This window comes from Calypte anna, chromosome 3, assembly GCF_003957555.1.
Source record: "Calypte anna isolate BGI_N300 chromosome 3, bCalAnn1_v1.p, whole genome shotgun sequence".
In the NCBI taxonomy this organism is placed as follows: Eukaryota; Metazoa; Chordata; class Aves; order Apodiformes; family Trochilidae; genus Calypte; species Calypte anna.
Window position 1 is genome coordinate 72353620 of NC_044246.1, and position 22068 is coordinate 72375687.

The 22068-nt window shown below is 40.3% G+C and overlaps 1 protein-coding gene across 1 annotated transcript in view; it reads left to right on the forward strand.

Annotated features, from left to right (window-relative positions):
- BVES (blood vessel epicardial substance) overlaps positions 1 to 12232 on the forward strand; it is a 32834-nt gene extending 20602 nt beyond the window's left edge. The window contains exons 7-8 of the mRNA XM_030446932.1: positions 1886 to 2027; positions 9441 to 12232. Of these exons, the coding sequence (XP_030302792.1) occupies positions 1886 to 2027; positions 9441 to 9565 (267 nt within the window). The 3' untranslated portion in view covers positions 9566 to 12232. The remainder of the gene's footprint in view (positions 1 to 1885; positions 2028 to 9440) is intronic.
- Positions 12233 to 22068: the final 9836 nt, after the last annotated feature.

The following is a 22068-nucleotide window of genomic DNA, read 5'->3' on the forward strand; positions in this document are numbered from 1 at the left end:
CATTCAGCCTGCCTCTCCTGGGAGACTGCTGTTCTCCATATTCCTTCTTACCTTGCATTTTTACTTTTTTCCTCTTTCTTCTTTCACATCTTTTTTTTTTTTCCTGTTTTCTCTATCTTTTTTCTCTCTTCTATTTATTTTCATATTTTCATAGAGACTGGATGTGGCACTCAGTGCCATGGTCTAGCAACCGCAACGGTGGTAAAAGGGTTGGACTCGATGATCTCTGAGGTCCCTTCCAACCCAGCCAATTCTATGATTCTATGATTCTATGATTCTATGATTCTATGATTCTATGATTCTATCTTTTCTTTCCTCTCTCCTTGCCTCATTTTCTTTTTTTACACAGGGATGACAGCATTAGGCTGTCATACCTCATATACAAAGTCATCTGCAGTATGCTTGTGCTGCTGAATTCTGGCACTGTAGACCTTCAAAACTAGTAAAATAAATAGTAAAATAAAATATTTCTTGAAATGGAGGTATAATGAAGTACTCATTGTAATGCTGCAATTGGTTGCTTTTAAGTGAAAGGTCCTTTTCATACCTTCCAAGTATTAAAAAAACCCCCGAACTACTAAAATTGCCAAGTTTTTATTTTTATTGATAACAATCACTAGATTGTTGTAACTGTTTTACCAAAGTAACTTTTGAAAATGTATGTTAGAGAAATTAAGAGTGAGCTTATGGGAAATTCATAGTCCCTTTTTATTCTTCCTGAAATGAAAATCCTGTTGCACAAGGCCTTCCCTACATAATGTAAGACAAGAACTGTCAAGTAAATTCTCCTGCCCATTGCCTGTACCCTATGCAGGCATCACTCCTCACAGGCTTTATTGTCAAACACATGACTGCCTTTAATGCATTTTAGCTGACTCCTGTACACAGGGTACATATAAGAGAACAGCAGAGACAAATTCAGTATAGATTACTCATAATCAAGATGATAGTAAGAAGATGAGAATATAAATTCATTATGTGTTGGAAAACAGAGAAGTATCCATTTATTTGTAGAGAAACTTGTGATTTTCTTCTACCTAAGGACATTTTCACTGCTGTTAGGAAAACAGCCATTCCTCTCCATGTGAAATGGGATGCTACTCCCAGACTTGTGAAATTCAGTAAAGTGGAGTAATCCATTATGCTTTTGTCCTGGATTGCTACCTCTCACATACACCTAAAGTAAAATTCTGACCTGCAGTTGTACTGAGAAAGGTACAATGTATGGCTTAGATAAATATAACAGTACAGGGGGTTCTCAGGAAGACTACTCAAAGCAAATGGAAGCTCCTAAGACCATTTGACAGGCAGAGGATAATGTTCATGTGATGTAATTAATCTATCTTCACTAAAATCAAGAGCCAAATGCTATCCATGAGGAAGGAATGACATTCACTGTTTTATTATGATGAAATGAATAGCCAGGGAAGTGAACACATTTTTATTCAGATATATGCAGTGTTTAGCAATTTATAGCATGCTGCTCTGTTTAGCATGGAGTACCAGACTCATCATAAAGGCTGTATTTAATTGCAGAGCATCATACCTAAATAATGAATTATCAGATAATAAAAAACATCCTTTCTGTAGGAAAATACATTAAAAGTCTAATGCAAAACGGGATTGAAACTGAATACCAAGCATGAAGTCTCATGTTAATTAATGTTCCAAATCCAATATATTACTGGCATCTTCTATTTTGATGATTTAAATCAACTTAGACAGCATAGAATCTTCTGCTTTAACCAGTTTCTTGATTCATGAATAGTCATAGCTGAGACCAGAGCATCTACTACAGAGGAATTATTTTCCATTTGTATTTCAATTTACTTGTATGCCTTTTCAAAAAAATGAGGGGGTTTTTTGTTACTATTTTTTTTTTTAGGCTTCCAAAAAGATTGATCGACAACCTAGTCTTTGCTCACAGCTCTCTGTGATGCAGATGAGAAACAGCATGGCCAGTACCAGTGACAGTGAGGATGGCTTGCAGATATTTCTTCGTGGGACTTCCTCTGCATCCTCTCTTCGTGAGTGTTCAAAAAACACGACGTCGATTCTGAATGCAGCTTGATCATTAGAAGTGGTTGCAGAGCTCCTGTTTCCTCCTTCAGTGGCAGCAGACTGCAGGGTTTTGGCTGCTGTCTGCGCAGCAGCTAGATGGAAGGAATTCATAAGATGCAAAAGGTTTTGTATGCTAACTGAAGCTATCTTGTGTAGATGCTATCAAAAAACCCATCATGGATTGTACTAATTTTTGGCATGTTAGTGAGGAGACACAACATGGGATTTTTTTAGCAATGGGGCAAAACTGTGAGTATACAGCACCTGCCACAGAAGTATCTCCTTTTGTCTCTGGCTGATGCTTGTAGAAATTAAAAACCCAAAGCCAAGTTGTTACCTCAGCAACTTGGTGCTCCGAGTTTCCTCCTGAAACAGTTTATATTGGCACAGTCAGGAGAAATGTGCTGTGCAACAAGTATTTTCATACAACTTGGAAAAATCTCTATTCTGTCAGGCTCTCCTTCCCTGTGGTTTTTATAAGAGGAGCAGTGGAGAGAACAGGTGAAAGGAAGGGAATAATTGTGTCGGACCTTTTCGACTCTACTCTTGGAATTTATTCCTTAATAGAAACTTTCTAAATTATTCTTTCTAGGCTATTGTTATATTTTACTTTTAATTGTCCTGAATCTTAACTGTAACAATAATTGGGACTCTGAAAGCAGCTTTTAAACATGAAAAAACCCAGAAAATTCTCTATTTTCTTATTTGGCATAAGTAGTTAGTTTAACAGAATTCAAAATGATCATATAGAATTATTTATTTTTATTTGGAAAATACTACTTTTAGTAATTAAATATATATATACAAATATATGAGGAAAAAGAAACCAAACACTACCAGTTATTATGGTTAAACTCTGTTAAGAAGATAAAAGAGCTTTAAAGTAAGCACTTGCCTGTTTCATTATCTGTTTTCCATTGTGTTCCTCACAGTTCTCATCCAGAAACTCCTTCAGACTTGGAGGACCTCTGTGTTTTCACTCCTTAACATTGGTACAGTCTTCATGCCCAGATAGATGGAAGCAAAAGCCCTAATAGTGTTTCACCCTATTAGAATGTCAAGGGTGACAGCTGGGATATAGCTTGAAAATTCTGGTGTTATTTTCTTTATTTCTCCTCTGTTTCCTGAATGGACATCTAGAATCACAGAACAGTTGAGGTTGGAAGGAACCTCTGGAGACTGTCTGGTCCAACTCCATGTTCAAGGCAGGGTCAGCCAGAGCAGGTTGCTCAGGGCCCTGTGCATTTAAGCTCTGAATATTTCTGAGGTGAAAGATTCCACAGCCTCTCTGCCCAGCCTGTTTCATCCTCACAGTGAAAAAAATTTCCCTTGTTGCAACTCATGACTGTTGTCCTTTGTTCTTTACTGCATGCCTCTGAGAAGAGTCTGGCTCTGTTTTCTTCATACCCTTCCATCAGGTAGCTGAAGACAACAGTAGGATACCAAAGAACCTTCTGTTCATAAGGCTGAACACACACAGGGTTCTTGCAGCCTCTCCCTGTACCTCACATGCTCCAACCCTCTGACCATCTTGGTTGCTCTCCACTGCACTTGCTCCTGTATGTCTGTGTCTTTCCTGTATGGGGAAGCCCAAACTGGACACAGCACTCCAGATCCTGTCTCACAAGTGCCAGATAGAAGGGATTAATCTCTCTTCTTGACCTGCTGACTATGCTCTTTCTGTTGTGGTCCGATGTATGGATGGCTTTCTTCACTGCAGGGGTGCTCTCCTGACTTATGTTCTGGTTTATGTCCACCAGGAACCCCTGGTCTGTTTCTGCAAAGCTGCTTTCCAAGTTGTTGATGCACAGGCTGTACTGCTGTGTAGGTTGGTCATGTCCCAGGTGCAGGAATTTGTCTTTGTTGAACTTCATGTGATTTCTGTCAGCTCCTTTCTCCAGCCTCTGAAGGCCCAGTTCTGACAAGCTGCCCTCCCCTCTGGCCTGTCAACAATTTCCCTCACTCCTTGGCTGCTGTCTATGAACCTGGGTGGAATGGACTCCCTCCCATCATCCAGGTCATTAATATATTGACAGTACACGCCGTGGTGCTGGCCCTTGAGGGACACTGCTGGTAACCACCTGCCCTCTAGGATTTCTGCTGCTGTTCACCACACTGTGACCTCAGCAGTCCAATTTATTTTTCACCCAATGTCCATGTATCCAGTTCATTGTCTCACCCATTTGGCTGGAAGGATTCTGTGGCAGGCTATGGAGGGCCAGGCTGCAGTTCAAATAAGCACCATTCACTGTACTCTGTTCATCCACAGGGGCTGGCATCTCACCACAGAAGGTCATGCCATGGCACATCCATGCTGGCTGTTCCCAGTCACCTTCCTGTTCTTCATGTGCTTGGGCATGGCTTCCAGGAAGGCGGGTTCCATGATCTTTCATGGCCATGAAAGCCTTTATGTATTTCCCCCTGGTCTCCCATGACATTTCCAGGCTGATGGAGTGGGGTCTTGCAATTGCATCAGCCAACCCTCAGCACCCTTGTATGCAGCCCATGTGGGTCCACAGACTTGTGTTTGCCCTGTTGAATTAAGTGGTCCCTAATTCAGTCCAGCTTTTCTGTAAGTCAGGTATCACTCTCCCAGTCTGTACCACTAAACTTGGAGACTTGTGAGGCCTCAAGATAAATACGTAAGGTAAAAAATTGAACCATAAAGAGTACTGAGTATCTGCCTTCTTCATATCCCTGTGCCACACTGAGCCATGGCCTTGCAGTTTTTCTGCCCTTCCTTTTGTTGCCAATGTATATGTAGAGTCCTTTCTTGTTGCCCTTCCCTACATCCAGGTCCATCTGAGCTTTGGCTTTCCTAATTCCATCCCTGCATGCTTGGACCGTGTTTCTGTACTCCCCTCACAAGCAGCTCATTCTTGGTTTCATTTTGTGTGTGTGCATTTCAGCTCTGTCAGGACTTTGCTTTTCATCTGTACTGGCCTTCTACCATGCTTACTCAACTTTCTGTACACTGGTATGGACTGTCCTTGAGTTTTGAGGAAGGTGTCTTTGAAGATCAAGCATCTGTCCTTGGGTAGCTTTGCAGGACACGTCCCGTGGGTTCCTGCCAAGTAGTACCCTGAGCAAGCCACAGTCCCCTGTCCTCAGGTCCAGGGTTGTAACTCTACTGTTTATCTTGCACACTTCTGAGTAGCTTAAATTTCACCAGCTCATGGTGGCACTTCAGCCAATGTTACCATCAGCCTTCGGCTCCCTGATGAGTTTTTCCTTGTTCATCAGTGACAGGTCCAGCAGAGCACCTCCCCTAGTTGGTTCAGCGATCACTTGTGTGAAGAAATTGTCTGCTATGCTCTCCAGAAATCCTCCTGGACTTCTTGCTCCCAGCCCTGTTGCCTTTCCACCAGATACTGGGGTGGTTAAATCTTCCCTTCAAGCACCAAGGCCTGCGACCAGGAGGCTTCATCCACTTGTCTAAAGAAGGCTTCCATGTCCTTGCTCTTCTTGATCAGGCAGCCCGTACCAGATACCTGCCACCAAGTCTTCTGTGTTGGTCTGTTCTCCAGTCTTTACCCATAAGCTCCCAACTGGCTTTTCACCCATTCACTGCAAAGCTCCATGGAATTGAAGCCTCTCTCTCTCAGAGAGCCCTTGGACAAATTTGCACACTCAGAAGACTGAAAGAAATTGTAAAACTCTTTTGTTCAATTAGCTCGAACTAAAATTCTCTTTCAGGCTTAGCAGCAAAATGCTTACACCTGTATTGCAGCTTTGGGAGAAAGTAATCTAAATGCATGACATGTTCAGCTGTAATTACATTAATACCCAAGAAGCATTCATGCTTCACACATACGTGATAAATACATTTTTCTCTGTTTTACTTTGCCTTGGTTTGTGTACCATATGGTGTATGGGGTGTACTTCCCACAAAAGAGGGGAAGGTTTAGATGTCATTTATGTTCTGGACTTGCTTTTTGAGAAGCAGGGTGTTACCCATGCAACAGTGTATCGTACACCTCAGGAAATACTGTCATTTATTTCTTCTTTTCATTTGGATTTACACTAAAGCTCTAACTTCCCAGAAAGGTTCAGAAAGATTCTTAATGAAAGGTTATTTATCTCACTTAAATGTAATGCTTCATTTTTAAATTTTTTTTTCTGACATAGCTTGTTAGTTATTCCTGTGTACTGTCATTGCCAATGAGGGGTTTGCTACTAAGGTGAGCTCTGCTTAAAAAATTGTATTCGATGTGGATTGTGGCTATGTATGTACTTTTTCTCAGATAACAGGGAAAACTGAGAAAGAAAGCTGACATATATCTTACTACTGTTCTGTTTTCAAATGCTTCTCCTACTCCAAGGTGCTCTCAATATAGCACTCAGTCTTTTTTTTTTTTTCTTTTTTGGTCTATTTTTTAATATGGTATGAGGTACCTGCTGAGGTTTATCGTCCCCTGTTGCCTTGGATCTGACTCCCTCTGCAGTCATACACTGTTTATTTAAAAACAAACAAACAAAATCCAAAAACCCTCAGAAGATTTAGTGGGGAACATAAGGAACTTACAAAGCTTTGTGATTTTGTTCTTTGTTTTTTAATTAGGAGAAGAAATGAATAAGAAACTTATCTGTACAGGAGATATACAGGAGTACTATCTTGTCATTGCTAGGTGATCAGCTGTTGAATGAACAAAAGCTTCCTATTACAAAAATCATATTTGACTGCTATAATACAAATAAGTTTTATTCTCCTAATTCCTATATTCTTGAAAAACTGAGCATTTTTTTTTTTTGTAATCCAGTGATCTTTTAAAATTATGCTTCTATCTGTGCTACAAACCACAAGAAATTGATATAAAGCTTTTTTCTTAATGTCTAGTAGTGAAATACTGATTGGTAGGTCCCAAACTATGACTACTAACAAAACTGTTTTCAATTTAACTAACTAAGGAACCCAACTAACTGTTTGCTTTTATATTAAGGAAATAACCAACAAGAGTTCTATAATGCTTATGGAGCAAGTCGTTTGCAGCATGATGTTTTCTGTTGATAACATCACATTAACTCAGCAAGCATCCTCAAAAAGGTATTAAAATGGGATTTGTTTATCATGGGATACTTGTGCTTGACATCCATGATCCTCCTGTATGTATTTTGTTAGTAACTGAAACTGATGTATGTCTTTTTCCAAAATTGAGTTAGGGAGAAAAAGTTCAACCTGATGACAAAGGTAGCTTTGCCTGTCTCTCAGTCCTTTAAAAAACATTTCAGTGTTAATTTCTACTCAGTAATACTGTTGCTTGATAGTCATTCATACACTTTGGTGATACAGTTGTTTTTTTTTCTATGCTGCTTGGTTTAAATCATTCCAATTTGCCAATCTGTGAATCTGTGTTTGCAAACTTCTAAGCTAGGAAGGAATATATGTATCTTATATGCATTGTGAGATATATGTCACATTATGTGTTCTTCCTATGTTATACCCAGCTTGTGGTAAAAAACAAGACTGGGATTCCTGGGAAATGCCATTTTAATAGGTATTCGGGCTTAGGTCCTCAAGAGAGAGTAAAAAAGTGGTGTATGGAAGGCCTAGGTTCAAGGTCTGTTTCAGTCTCTTAAACATCTGCTTAACATTGGATGAGAGACATCACTAGACAAGGTTTTTGTATTTTAGGAAAGTGAGGGCATGTCTTCAAACCAAACAACTTGACAGTATTAGACCTTATATTGGATCCTGATGGACAGACCTTATGGCTTCTTACTCTGATTTCTGGAGAGAGCTAGGCACTTTTAAACTGAGGTAAATAATTCTAAAAAATGGTGATAAACTATACTAATACAAAAATTATTATTATTTAAAAAAAAAAACCAGAACCACACACACAAAAAAAGCTAAAACTGTAATTCAGGATTTTCAGGCACTCTTTCACCTTTGAGTATAATTTGCTGGTGTCCATCAGCAAAATCAATTTTATTTCTAACTGTACCCACAAACCTTGGATTAAGACAATTACGTTATATGGTCCTCACTTGCTTAGACAATCAAAACCCCTCTGTGTGAAAAGAAGTGCTTAACAATTCCACTATTTAAAAATGTGTTTGAGTAACCCTTTATCATGGCAGTTAAAAGTAGCTTTTGCATGTCAAAAGAAAATACTAATACATTTTTAACATAAAAAGTTCTGAAAAGCAAAATCTGAAGAGTTTGTGAATGTGACTTTAAAATGCAGTCATATGATAACTCACTGGTCTTGCCTTTATCTGCTTTTTGTTCTCCATGTGGAACATATGCAGCACAAGGGAGTCCTTCCTGATAAAGAAGCTTCCTTAGCAGACCACTTTACTGTATATCTGAAACTTTTTTTTAAGTAATAAGAATAGCCCTGCAATAAGAGTATGTTATAGCTACCAGTATGTTTTCAAAAGAACTAGAAAACTTGAATTTTTAGCTTGTATACAGATGATCTATCAGACAGGACCACTGCCTCTTGCTGTTTTCTTCTAAAATGCTATTTCAAAGGTTTCCCTAACCCTATGCTAGCTGTTTCCAACCTTGTACCCTTATGGTGGTTTAACTCTAGAAGAGAGTACCAAGAGAAAAAAATGTCCAAGTGCAGAAGCAATTTCAGAGTAAACAATGGGAAATAAACCTGTTTGGCTGATATCAAAGGAGCTCTGTGTTTTAACCCCCATGCTGAAAATTTAGTTACAACAGAGGTCATTTGCAGTGGTGACTTACACAAAGATTCCATTTAATGTCTTACCAGCTCTGGCTGTATTGTTTGCAGGTTTTGAGTCGATGCTATTCTAAAAGATTATCTTAGAGCAATGAAGTCACTATCAGTCAAAAGTTGTGGCCTTCATCTGTGGGTTCTGTTTGGGTTTTTTGTTTGGGTTTTTGTTTGTTCTGGTTTTCTGGGTGTATTGTGTTTTCCTTAAGTTGTACATTATCATGCTTTTAATGCAGTTATTGCTGTGATCAGGTGCCCACCTGAGATTTGCTCAGTGCACCATGGAATTTTTTTCAAGGAGAGTGTGCCATTGTACATACTTCTTGTGCTTAAGAATTCATATCACTGTCTGTGGAGATGAACTCATGTGGGTGAGTGTAATGGTGAGAAAAGGATCACCAGAGAGACAGGGCTGGGCACCTCGTGCAGTCAGAATTTGCAGAGAATTTGGGGATATGGTGTCTGTGGTGGCGGCAATGGGGCTTGAATCTCGGATGTGTTGCTGGTTCAGGGCATCGTGGCTGTCCCACGTCCAGGATTTCCTGATGCCTGTGGGCAAATAACAAAGAAACCCTTGCTTACAAATATCCTCTTACAAGTGAACTAGGACAGTATGCTTTGTCACAAGTAGGTGTATGCAGTAGGTATGTGGTGTTCAATTAATTGATAATTTCTTTGTAACTGTGGCAGGCCCAGGCCGGACATCTCCCTACCTGAGAACTTCGACAAAAATGAAGCCAATAGAAGAAAGTGTTGAAGATGATGTCTTTGAAGCACCATCTGCTGATAAGCTTGAACTCCAGCAGCTGCCTTAAACAGACGTGTATCAGAGCTTTTACAAAGCTCCAGTGCAAGAGGAAGAAGTTGAATTTAGGAGAAATCTGAAAGCTAAAACGACCTCTCCATGTTTGAATTTACCACAGCATGTGCCAGTGGCTTCTAGATGGAAATGTCATGTTTTAATTTACTTCTAAATAATAAAACCCCCCAACTTGTATGGAATTTATTTTTGTTTTCTGGACATGAATATTTGCCTTTACTTTTACTCTTGCCATTGTAAATTTAATACTAAGTAGCTGGCTAGCCTGAATTTCAGGAGACTTATTCAGTGCAGAATATCCCCAGTTTCATTAACATTGGTTTCTTGGAAGCCTGGATCTTAGTGGTTTTCAGTGGGAGATTTTGAAACTGTATTTACAAAGCCATGTTGCTGTTGTCTACCATTATTGTGAAAGTCTGATGTGAAACAGCACACCTACTCTTCTGCACCTTCTCTAATTCTGGCATTTCCCAACCTCACAGCTTGACTCTACAAATGTAGTAATGACTTTTCTTTTTTTTTTTTCTTTTTTTCCCAAATACTTAAATTTCATGTTGTCTGTCCAACCTTAACTTTTTCTTCTTTCTCTATTATGCTGAAGTTTATGCTTTTCCTTAATCTTAGCCATGGAATGATTAAGCTGTTCTTGATTAACCTTTCCATGCAGCACTACATGAGGTAAAAATGATATTCAATGTAGGAAATCCAGTTCAAACCTCAAAACTGGGTAGCTGCAAGCATGGTAAAAGTATCATAATGGGAGGTATTGGGAAATTATAAGGGGCAATTGTAGTAGCAGCCCTGGCTGTGATACATGGAGACATGCAGGTGGTAGCTGCCCTTCTGTCTTTTGATTCTTGCAATTTGTTATACAACCAATACTGTATTTCCACTGAACATCTCAGAAAATAGATACTGTGCCATCTACTCAATTGCACAGAATTCCAATACAGACAGGAATAGAAGTTTAGCATAAACCCTCAAGCAGTCAGAAGTGTCAGAATCTGGTTTTGCTCTGTTTTCTGGCACTCTGTTTTAATTCTAAAATTTATTCTGACTAAGCACCTTTGGATCAGCCTGCATCTGACTTATATAACCCACTTATTCACTCTTCAAAAGCTTGTGCAATATCAAAATGTGCAGGTAAATGATTGGGTAGTTTGACCTGCATTGTCAGCAGTCCTGCTTCTGTGAACTTAAAGCCAGTGTTGAATATTACATCACTATGTCTTGTGGTTTGGTCAGTTTTGCATTGTACAAAATGTCATACTGAGGTGAGACATACTTGCTAGTCTGTGTAAATAGATGTAAAATATCTTTATACCACACATATCCAAAGGAGAGGACATTGGCTTCTGTTGGAGTTGATGTTGTTTATCATCTGAATCTGTTCTGATGTTATGAAGGATTTTCTATGTAGAAAATAGCAGCTCCTTCTGCAGGTGTTATAACTTCAGCACAAGTGTTAGTTGGAACAGCTTTTAGAGCCACTAGTTTGATAAAACAGGAAGGAGAAGGTACAAGTCTGGGATTCAGCAACTAAAACAGGAATTCATAGTTAAAATTGTACAATATTTTTAGTAGCTGAGTGTTAAATACTAGCAACTGAACAGATTGCACCATGAACCAAAATACAGTAGAAAACAAGAAAACAATACATTAGAAAAATATGAAATGTTCTCCATGCAATAAAATATGTACCAAAGCAGAAATATATATCCTCATAACTCCAGGAACTATTTGGTGTAAATCTGTTTGAGTTTTCTGATTACTTGTTTCTTTTAATAAAAAGAATACATGCAGAACATTTCAATAGGATAAATTATAGAAATATAGACTTATTAAGGTGGTGACCACTGCAGGCCATCCGATGAAGCTGCCTGCTCAAAGCAGGGTCAGTTTCTAAATGAGTGAAAATGTTATAATGATGGAGACAAAAATACTAAGAAGTGCTGTTACAGGAATGTATCTCCGTGTGAGGATCATATGCCTGAAATGCTTACCTGGCTTTTGGATCATAACAGAACCAGATTTTGTAAGTAAAGCAATTCTGTATTTTTTTGCAGGTTTTATAAAAGCTGCTCCAAGTAGTTGATTTCACGTAAATAACACAATGATGAGAGACTCTCAGACCAGTGGATGAAGAATTCCTTGCTCTGGGCAGTGGTTTTGAGCTCTGCATTAGAAGTGATGTTTTACTCCCAGTCCAGATGAAACAGCCTATGTGGATAGAACATGGCAATTCAGAGAAGGGTGCAGCTACATGATGGGTAGTGCTTAGGACTTAAAAAAAAAAAAATTAAATCACATAACAAACTCATTTGAACAGGCTGAATATATCCAAACCCCTTTTCCTCCTTCCTGGATTGCAAACAAAAGTTCTTTGTCTCATAGGAAACAAGTGCATTGTTGGTTCTATGTCCCCTGGGGCAGGGGTGTACTTCTGATGATGCCTCTTTCTTGGCTGTGGGGAAGGTGAGAGATGAAGTGGGAAATATTTTACTGAAAAGGACACGTCCTTGTCCTGATGTAATTTTCTTTACTTTGGCTGGTTTTTGGACTCCTTTGAAGAGAAAAACCAAGCTGGTAGAAGAGAGCTTATGTAGTTTAGCAAGTGAAAAGCAGACTGGCTAAAATAAAACCAGTAGTTTTCTTTCTTCTTCTTTCCTTTCTTTCTTCTTCTTCTTCCCTCTCCAGCCCAATAATTTCTTATGTGTTGTTATAAATTCAAGCAATATTCAATGACTAAGGAGGCTGCACCTCCTAACCAGAATTTGTCTTAAAAATTAGGGAGGTTTTGCAGAAGCAGAGCTCTTTGTAAGCAGTTGCATATCCCAGCCTTGGGACCAGAAACTGTTGTCCCCTGGGAATAAGAATCAAGTCATCTTTATGCCTTCAAAGCATCACACATGCTAAGGATAGTGCAGCAATGACACCGCAAATGATGATCACAGAATGAATAAGGTTGGAAGGGACCTTAAAGATCATGGAGTACCAACCCCCCTGCCTGGGCAGGGACACCTCCCACTAGATCAAGTTGCTTAAATCCCCATCCAGCCTGGCATTGAAGACTTCCAGGGAGGGGGCAGCCACACCTTTCCTGGGCCATCTGTTCCAGTGCCTGGCCACCCTCACAGGGAGGAATTTCTCCCTAATGTCTAACCTACATTTCCCCTCGTCCAGTTTTAAACCTTTGCCTTCTCACTACATACCTGTGCAAAAAGCCCTACCCCAGCTTTCTTGTAGATCCCCTTCAGCTACTGGAAAGCTGCTATAGGGTAAAATGTCTGTGTTAAATCTACTGGAACAGTAGATTTATACAATATATTTTGTTACATAATATTAAGAAACTGGAAATGTTAAAATTCCTGTGAACAAGTAAAAAGAACAGTGAATAAGTTGCCTTGACAAATACAACTTGCAAAGGCTGTTTGCCTTTTTCCAGTAGTCCCAAATAGAGTTGTTCTGAAGACAACAGATGTTAAAATATACTGTATCTTGCCTTTCTGTATTGGATGAAGCACCCCTTTCCATGGCTGTTGCAGAAGGTAAGGAAAAGCATCCTGTGATAATTCCAGTTTAAAGGAGTAGTGTTGTGTAGTGTGCAAGGGTAGAAGATGGTCTATAAACCCACTGGTAGCTCATTTCTTTGTGTGATTAGAAAATTGAACACAAATCAACATGTATTTTTAAATCATAACATCATGTTTTGTTGGTCATAACAGATATGAGTTATACTAGCAAATGATTCTTTTTACTAACAAAAGGGGGGAAAAAAGGAAGGTATTTCATAAAAACGTAGTTCTAATGTTTTCTTCCCAAGAATTCTGTGATTTCGGTCCATTTGTAGTAAAACCCACTCTGTATCACATTTATCAGGGAGACTGAACTAAAAGGTGCAAATCAGCTGTATCAACAATTCTCTTAAAGAGTCATTGCAGGCTCTGTCCTGCTCTCATTAGCAAAGTACTGTTTGACTCCTTAGGGTGGAATGAACTCATGTAGAGTTGACCCAGCATCTCTTTGCCTTTGCTCATGCACACAGGAGCTTGTGTGCTTCTACCTCAGGAGTTAAATCCCCTTGACAAAGTTGTCCAAAGACTGTAAAAATTGATTTGGGAATTTAGAGAGGATTCAAAAAATCAGATGTAGCACAGTGCTTGGGAAGTCAGGCTCATAAAAAATGCTCCAACTGCAGAGCCTGGTGAACCTCTGGACCTTGGTTAATGTAAAGAAGGGTCCTGGTCATTGCCCACAGAATGCTTCTACAGGCTGCAAACTAACTTGGGTTCTAGTTCATGATGAATATTTGCAGTAAACAGCAAGCTTGGGACAGGTAGATTCAATGATCCAAACTATGTCAGTTATATGCATGTAGTTTAAATAACCCTGTTTTTAAATAGTCATTTTATAAACAGGACAAATGTATTTGAAGTAAAAAGTTGCACTGGTATCTACATGGCTTTTTTTCCTATATTATTTCCCTTTATTAAGAAATAAATGCAACAGAAATATAATCTCCTTATGGAAAATAGGCAACTCTATTTGACACATGCAGTAGAAAGATCTAACAAAAGAAATGCTTGAGTAGCAAATCTGATACAGTTAGAAGGCAAGGACTTGGTTCTTCAGTAAATTTCCAGCATCTAGGTAGGGCCTACTGCAAAAAACATGTGGAAAGCAGCAATTTCTTGAGCAACATCGTGCATGATAAACCAGCACAGACACACTCACAAATCATTTGGATGGAGGTCTGGCAAGTGAACTTGTAATGATATATTTTAACGTTATTACTGGAATCAGAGTAGCAGTTCCGTTAATTATTGTTTCAGAGACATTGTCATAGGAAGTGCCTCAGAGTAAAATGTTGGGGTTTTTTCTCTCTCTTGTGCCAGGCTGGTCACAGCTGCTTCTGATTAAAGGAGAATGTGTTCTCAGTGCTTAAGGGATTAATAAGAAAAGGCAAACCATCTTAATTAATTAACCCTGACATTTAAACTTCCTGAGACCAAGATGATGATAATATGAGAGATATTGCTGAGTGCAAATATAAAAGCAAAAGTTGCAGGATTGCTCAGCATGGATTGCAATGCAGCCCCTATATATTTTTTTTTATATGGAGAGCAGTGTGGAGTGGCTCAACAGCATGGTAGAAGTTGATGGGCTCCTTTGGGACCACATAACTGAACAAACTGAACAAATTGCTTTTCAGCTGATAAGATTTTATGACAACAGGTAGAATAAAGCTTAAATATCAGTTGAATTTTAGTGCACATGAACATTTACTTAGCACTTAATGAACAGAAAATAAAGCGCAAATCTGTTGCAGCCATGCTGTATTTACATGTTTCCTAAGTGTCTCTAGAAGCCTGAGAGCTCTCTTTTCCAGAAAGCTCTTTAAGATCTGTAAGTCAGAGCCTGAGTAGAAATTAGGGCTTTGCAGAGGGATGTGGGTGAGCTGTGTTACAGTCCTTGGACACCTCCTATAGTTACCTCAAATGAATACTGCTCAGCCATGGCAATTTACCATGCTTAAATTCCTCCTTCACTTGCTCCTGGGGATTAAGAGCTGTTGTAGCCTCATCCTGGTTTTTTGTGCAAAGTGCTTTTGGGACAACAATTCCTTGTCATCCTTTGGAGCAAAGAACAGATCAGAAGCAATGCCTTTTGACATGCATCCACTGGTGTGCTACTGCACCAGTACTGTGGTGTTCACTGGGACTCAGTGCCCTACTCGGTTCCACAAAACTCAGCAGTTCAGTAACAGTAAAGACTTCTTCTGACAAAATACTGTGAAGAAATATGAACCTTCCATGCTTTTAACTGCTAGTAAACCATGATATCACCAAGTTTTTTTAAATAATTGCCCTTATCAGACTCTCCAGAGTTTTACATTGTGCTTTTTTTATTGTTCAGTGTACTTGGGCTTCTCTCCAGAGGTGTAAAACACAGAAGCAGCAAGCAAAATGGCTTATGGTGAAAGAAAGAGGATTCCATTAATTCACATTCCACTAATGTGAAGGTGACTTAAACTGATGGATTTGTCTAAATAGAAATAAAAGAAAATCTGGAGTAATCTAATCACATTTGCTCAGATTCAGAGGGTTTGTATACTGTAGAGATCCATGTAAATGGTAAAAGGGTGAGAATCAGCCCTAGAGCCCTAGTACAGGTGTTGCTAAGCAAACCAATCCTCCCCTCCTTTTTTTTTTTTTCTTTTTTTTTTTGTTCATTTTACTAACTTGTTCTTGCTAGACAAATGGGTTGCTATAGACTGAGAACTCTGATTTCTCTCTCTGGTAGATGCCCAGCTGCTCCTCCTTGCTGAGCACTCTAAAGTAGGACATTGTGGAAAGCCTGCCAAGGGAAACAGATTCCATCTCTCTCTAGTACTGAGGAGTCTAGACCTGGACACAGGTATTTTTATGAAAAATTTTTACAAGAAAAATCTTCATGATTTTTTTTTCAATTGTCTAAAAATTTCCAGAGTTGGGTCACTCATGTCTGAAAATATTTTGTTTGGCTTTCAGTAGGAGCAATTTCTGAGCTCTACTGCTTCTTGAAAGCTGCCTCAGAACATGAAACACCAATCAATGTTTCTTTCTCTGCCTTTTCCTCCTCATATAACTTTTCAAAAGCTGTCATAGGACTATGAAGAGATGATAAGAGAAGGGAATCCCTTTCAAAAGCCCCAAAATTCATAACATGGTCCCTTGGGCTGCTTTTCCATGCAGGGGTACCCAGGAGAGCTGGAGGAGGACACTGCTCTTTGGCTCAGTGACTTGTTTTGATTTAGAAATGGCAAACAGCAACCCTGCTCCTGGGTAAATGGGATAAGAAGATGGTATTGTCCCGACTTCTAAGGGCTTTGGGATGAGTGTGAAGGCATTAGGCATGCAGTCACTTCCAGGGCAGCAAGACAGAAACCCTTTGGACTACTCAGAGGCAGGGCTTTAAAGAGATCTTTCTGAACATTCATTAAATGTCTTAAAATCACAGTGTTATTGTCCTGTTGATGTTTTCCCATTACACCCCCACCAACATTTCCTGTTCCTGGAGCATACAAGCATTGGCCTATGCCAAAGCACAGCTGAGACTAAGCTGAACTGGGGGAAACAGGGCCTTTTCAGCTTGCACTGGGACCAGCTGCAAGAGGCAAGCCCACGTGGAGGCAGCTGGTTCTTTTGGGTGTAAGGAGGGGGAGGAAATCAGCACATAGGGGTGGTAGAGCTGATCTCTGCCTTCTTGGTGTTGAGCCAGACCATTTTCTGTTTTTGGGAAAATCCACTGAAGATGCATTTGTGAAATGTTCTTAAACTGCTGCTGCTGTGGTGCATATCTGTGGTGGCTGCTGCCTGCTGGCTGGGGAGAGGTAAGTGATGCTGAGTGTAGGGTAAATGGTCTGCAGAGCTGCTGTGGCTTAGACCTTCACAGGGATTTGTCCTTCTTGCCATATTTAGCCCTGTATTCCAGCTGGCTTTTCATCTTTGCAAGTGAAAGGAGGAATTGCAATGATAAGAGTTTTGTCTAAGATCAAAAAGTGCTTGGTGCTGAGGATGGGGAAATTTGACTTGCTTTTCTGAAAACCCCATAGAGAAATGAAGCTCACACAAGCATTGTAGGGCTTGTTTGGCTGCCTGTCTAGTTCCTGCTCCCTTACCTCTTTCCCTCTTTCTATTAAATGTGGTAGTAGGGACAGTTATCAAGAGAAAATTTTTTTATGATCCTTTGTAGATCTTTGTATGCTCACTACTTAATTACATTAACTTGCAGCAGCAAAGAAACCTTGTATTGACATCAGTTAACCTTATATTTGGAGGCATAGTTGTCTAGCAGATTACTTATTCTTTTGACTTGGAGTCTATTGAATAGAAATTGTCTTCTATGTGTACAGGGTGTGTTGTAAAACACATTACAGAATGTGAAAGCTTAGATACATAACCCTACTTAAATGTCTAAAGGGAAATCATGAGACTCAAATAGGAATTCCCAAAAACCCCCCACCCTTCCTGCTGTGTGTCAGACATCTTTTAATTGCATAAACCTAGTACTGTGAGTTCTTTTTGAGGAGGGCAGGAGAATTTCAGTGTGTGGTTCCTGAAGAACTTGAATTTTTCTCACTCACACTGCAGTGAGTGCCTGGTCTCTTTGCTGCTCTGTCCTAGAAACAGGAATGCAAATCTGTAGCAAGATGAGTGGAATTTATTTTTATTTGTTTTAGTGGGTTTTCTTCACAGAACAGGCAACAGTTTGGGTTCAGCATACTTACTTTGTGTCCTAAATGACATGTGAGGACATAGGTAACACGTATCCATGGGATATTGCCATGGAACCTGCGGAATCTTTTTATTATATAATTTGAATCAGTCGGCTGGGGTTAATTACATTTTGTCCAGAAGTTGCTCACATTGTATTCGGCTAAAGCCACTTTATTTTTACATTGATTGTCTTGATGGAGATGCTGCTATATATTAAATCTTATCTCCACTCAACATAAGCATCTCAGAAGACAAATTGCTTTCTGACTATTACCTGAAAAATGAAAGAGAATTGTACTGCTAACTCTCCTTTGCTGCAGGTATCTTGTTAGGGTGAGGAAAGGTGAAGGTGTGAGGCAGTGTTAAGGTCAAGCCTGTTCCTAAACTGCTTCTAGATTGCACTCAGCCAGCATAAGTGGTTCTTCCAGTGCAGCTGAGTGGCCTGACCACAGCTGAGCTCTGATCGACTGTCAGAGGCTGCATCAGAGAGAAATTTATGTATGAGAGCACCCGGGGATTTGTGCTGTTTTGCTTAGCAGAGGAGAAATCTAAAAATTGCTCATGCTAGAAGGCAAGAACGCAGGCAAACAGCAGCCTCTGCTGGGGAGAAACATCCTGTGCTCTGTGGAAACGCCTTTGCTATAGGTGGGGAAGGCAAAAAAATCCAGTTAATGTGAAAGATTTTGGATGAGGACTGTGGAAGCACAGGCACACGTCAGGCTTGGTGATGGATGAGTCAGAGGAACTTGCAGTATGTCTCATGGTGCCCAAAGTGATGAAGGTAACATCTCTCTAGGCTGGGGTGAATAAAGGTAATTCTGATCACAAAGTTTTGGGGGAAACTGCTAAAATGAAAACAATTGTTTTGATAATTGGTAGATCTCTATAAGCTGCCCCTGCAATAACTTCACCAGACAGCTATTCTGCAACATAGCTGTTGCATAGCTGGTAATGGTGCAAACTTAATTCTCTCATTCTCTTCCCAGTTCCTATCTTCCTCTCAGAGATTCTTTCTTCTCTCTGAGTTAGAGGCAATAGAGCCCAGTGTAGAGAGGCAAGGGAGAAATCAGTTGTGCAGTGAGTAACTTAATTGTATCCTGGAAAGAATGACCACTGGGCTATTTGTGTCTCAAAGCAGTTTATCCGAGTTCTACTCTTGACCATCATCATATTTACCATGCTGTACAGTGCATTTAAAAGTACTAAGAAGTGCTGACTGCTGAAAGTAATGCAAATCCCCAAGAGAGCCCAGCTGAGAAAGGAAGTGATGTGTGTAAACACAACAGAAGATGTTTTAATGGCTTCTGAAGTAGAGAAAAAAATTATTTTCCCAAAAAGTAAATGTTTCTGGAGAATTTCTGATACCCTCCAGCTCTAAATCAAATGTTGGGTTTGAAAGTAAAACCCTCTGACATACTTTCTTACAGTATTGTTGTTTTTCTTACCAGTTTATGTATACTAACCTTAATGCACTAATATTTAAGCCCAGAACTGGCTTATTCTGTGAAGTGGAAAAGATAATAGCTACTGAGCTGTAATTAAAGGAATACTTGGCACCTGCAGTATGGGTCTTGCAGAGTGAATGCTGCCCTCATGGCCAGATAGATGGGATATTTCTCATCAAAATCTGTCTTGTTACAATTTCTGTACATTGTGCAGCATAACAGGGAAGCAGCAGATGAATTTTGGGATCTTATGCTGTGGCTGTTCTAAAGTATTCAAGATCCCAGGTAGCTACTCTGCCTCTCCCCTGACGGCCTCAACCCCTCCAATACAAGTCACGGAGAGGAAAAAGAAGCCAGCTTCCCCTGGGCTTTTCTGGCTTGACCTGGAAATTCCCCCTCATAAGGTCAGATAGGTGCATGTTCAGCACTTGCCTACTGCTGACCTGCTTAAAACTGCCACAAAAGCAACTGGGTTTAGTGTCTGGGGTTTTATTTTTCCCCTCTCCTTTGGACCTGGAGAATAACAGCTGTCCCTTTATTCCCTATGAAAGGAGGCTGCTGAAAGAGAGGTGGGAGCATCTGCTTCTTCCAGCCTACCCTCAGAGCTGGTATTTTGTTTGCATTTATTGCTTGTACCAGAAGCTGTCACCTTATGGTGTGCTACCTTCAAGTAGAAAAGCTGCTCCAGATGGGTCACAGAACTGATGCCAGAACAGAATAAATTCCCTCAGATGTTTGCTTATATGGTGCTTCAGTGTCCCTCTCTGCAAAAAAACTTCTTTCCACAACAATTGCACACTGTTGATACACATTCAGTCGCTGCCCCATCACAATTTTCCTGGTTTTTTCCTCCAGTGCTGCCAAATAATCCATGGGCACGCTGTATGCTCTGGAAAGGCACTGTACTTTGCTTGGCACTGACTTGGTAGATAAAAAAATCCTGAATTAGACTGGTCTAAGCCAGGAGTTGTATATTGTGACATTCTACTTGTTTTGGGCTTAAACTTTTAATAAAAGATATCTTCCTTAAGTAGATGGCCTTGTGTTAGAACTGCAGCCCACTCCTGTCTGCGCAAGAGTCACGTCACTGCTTTCTTTGCCTATGTAATTTTTTTTTTTAATGGAAAATATGGCAAAGTTGTGTGGTGCACATCTCATGAGCAGAGTTCCTGGCAATGCCTGCCAGGCTTTCAATGCTGCTGGGAACACTTGGTGCCTCTGCAGACTGACCAGGTCCTTGGTTTCCAAAATCAAGTCACCACGTGTGAAAGCTGATGCTTGGAAAAAATGAGAGAGGTGGCAGAAGAGGCAAGGACACAGAGGGAGAAGTTAGCTCCTACCTGTAGTTGGACCACCTCTGTGAGGCTTAGGTTTACAGCTGCCACTTGAGAGTGGAGCATCCTCACTGCACTGCTGTGTCTAAGAGGGGTCATCCAGCTTGTTGAGAAAGGGACAAGGTGGGTGGTTTGATGAGCAGAAGTGGCTCAACAGTTTGAGAAGTCTGTTTGGGTTTTGGTTTGCAGTGGCACTCACTGCAGCACCGGTTCCACCACTGGTGCAAGGAGAGGAGGCTCCTTACCTGGAGGTGGTGATGGGCAGCAGTGACATTGGCATCTCTAGCCACACAGCTTCCACCTTGGGCACAGTGATAACCTTGCATTTCCCGTAGTTTCTTGCATTCCAAGAACAGCTGCCTTAGTAACTCTTAGCTGTTAATTCATGTGTCACCTCTGTTACCTGTGGGCCACCTGGTAACCTGGTTTTGATGTGTCCAGACTCACTGGTTACTGGCAAAAGTTTGTTAGAAATAGTTTCCATGGGTAGTCTGGGGGTTCCTGTTTTTTCTCAGCAGGTATCCAAACCAGGAGGTGATGACTTAATGCAGTAATTGTAAAAGACAGTCCTGGTGGCTGGATGAGTGTAATATGGGAATGTGACTTCTGACACATTTGTATTCAAGACCAAGTACTTTTTACAGTTCTAAAAATTAGTTGTTTCAGGAAATTGTTTCTATGTAAAAGACTCTAAAATATAAAATCACTTATCATAAGAAGTGAGAAGAGCTGGATGCGTGTCCAGCACCAGATCTAATATGAAATGTGCAGATTAAAATCTTCTCCTTGGCCTTAGAGGAAAAGGGAAATTGCATGGTGACTATTAACAACAATAATAACAGTAAAATTATGCATTGAATTCAAAATAATTTAAAAATACAGAGGAGACACGAGTAGATCTGAAAACTCACCAGGCAAATACCATACTATGCAATTTGTAGGAATAAAGCAGTGCACAATGCAGAGATCTGGGGTACATTAACTGTCCTCCTAAACAATGTCTGGAGAACAAAATGCAGGGGCAGTGCTTTCCAGGCCCCCAGTCTCCTTGTTGTGTCACTGCTGGTACAATTCACCAAGCCTGCTTTTTTTCAGAAGAGATGGGCACTTTCTGGAAGCTGCTGAAGCTGCACTTAAAACATTTCAATTCTTTTCAGGGAAGCAGAAGCTTGTCCTCTGTGCTGACCTGTGACCTGGCTGCTGGGGCCTTGCTGAGAGCCAGTGAATAGCAGACCAGGATGAGATGGGGTAATTACAGTGGGTGAATGGGGAAAATAAAGATGGACCTCTTTCTTCTTTTTATCTTGAATAGAGAAGCTAATTTAGGGAACTCTCACAAAAGCTCACAGCGACCCAAATCCTTTCCCCTTTGACTCACTGGGGACAAAATCAGGCTGAGAAGGCCCTCTGGAATGAGTTAGACAGATGCTGAAGAGGCGCCAGGACATGAGGGTGGATGGA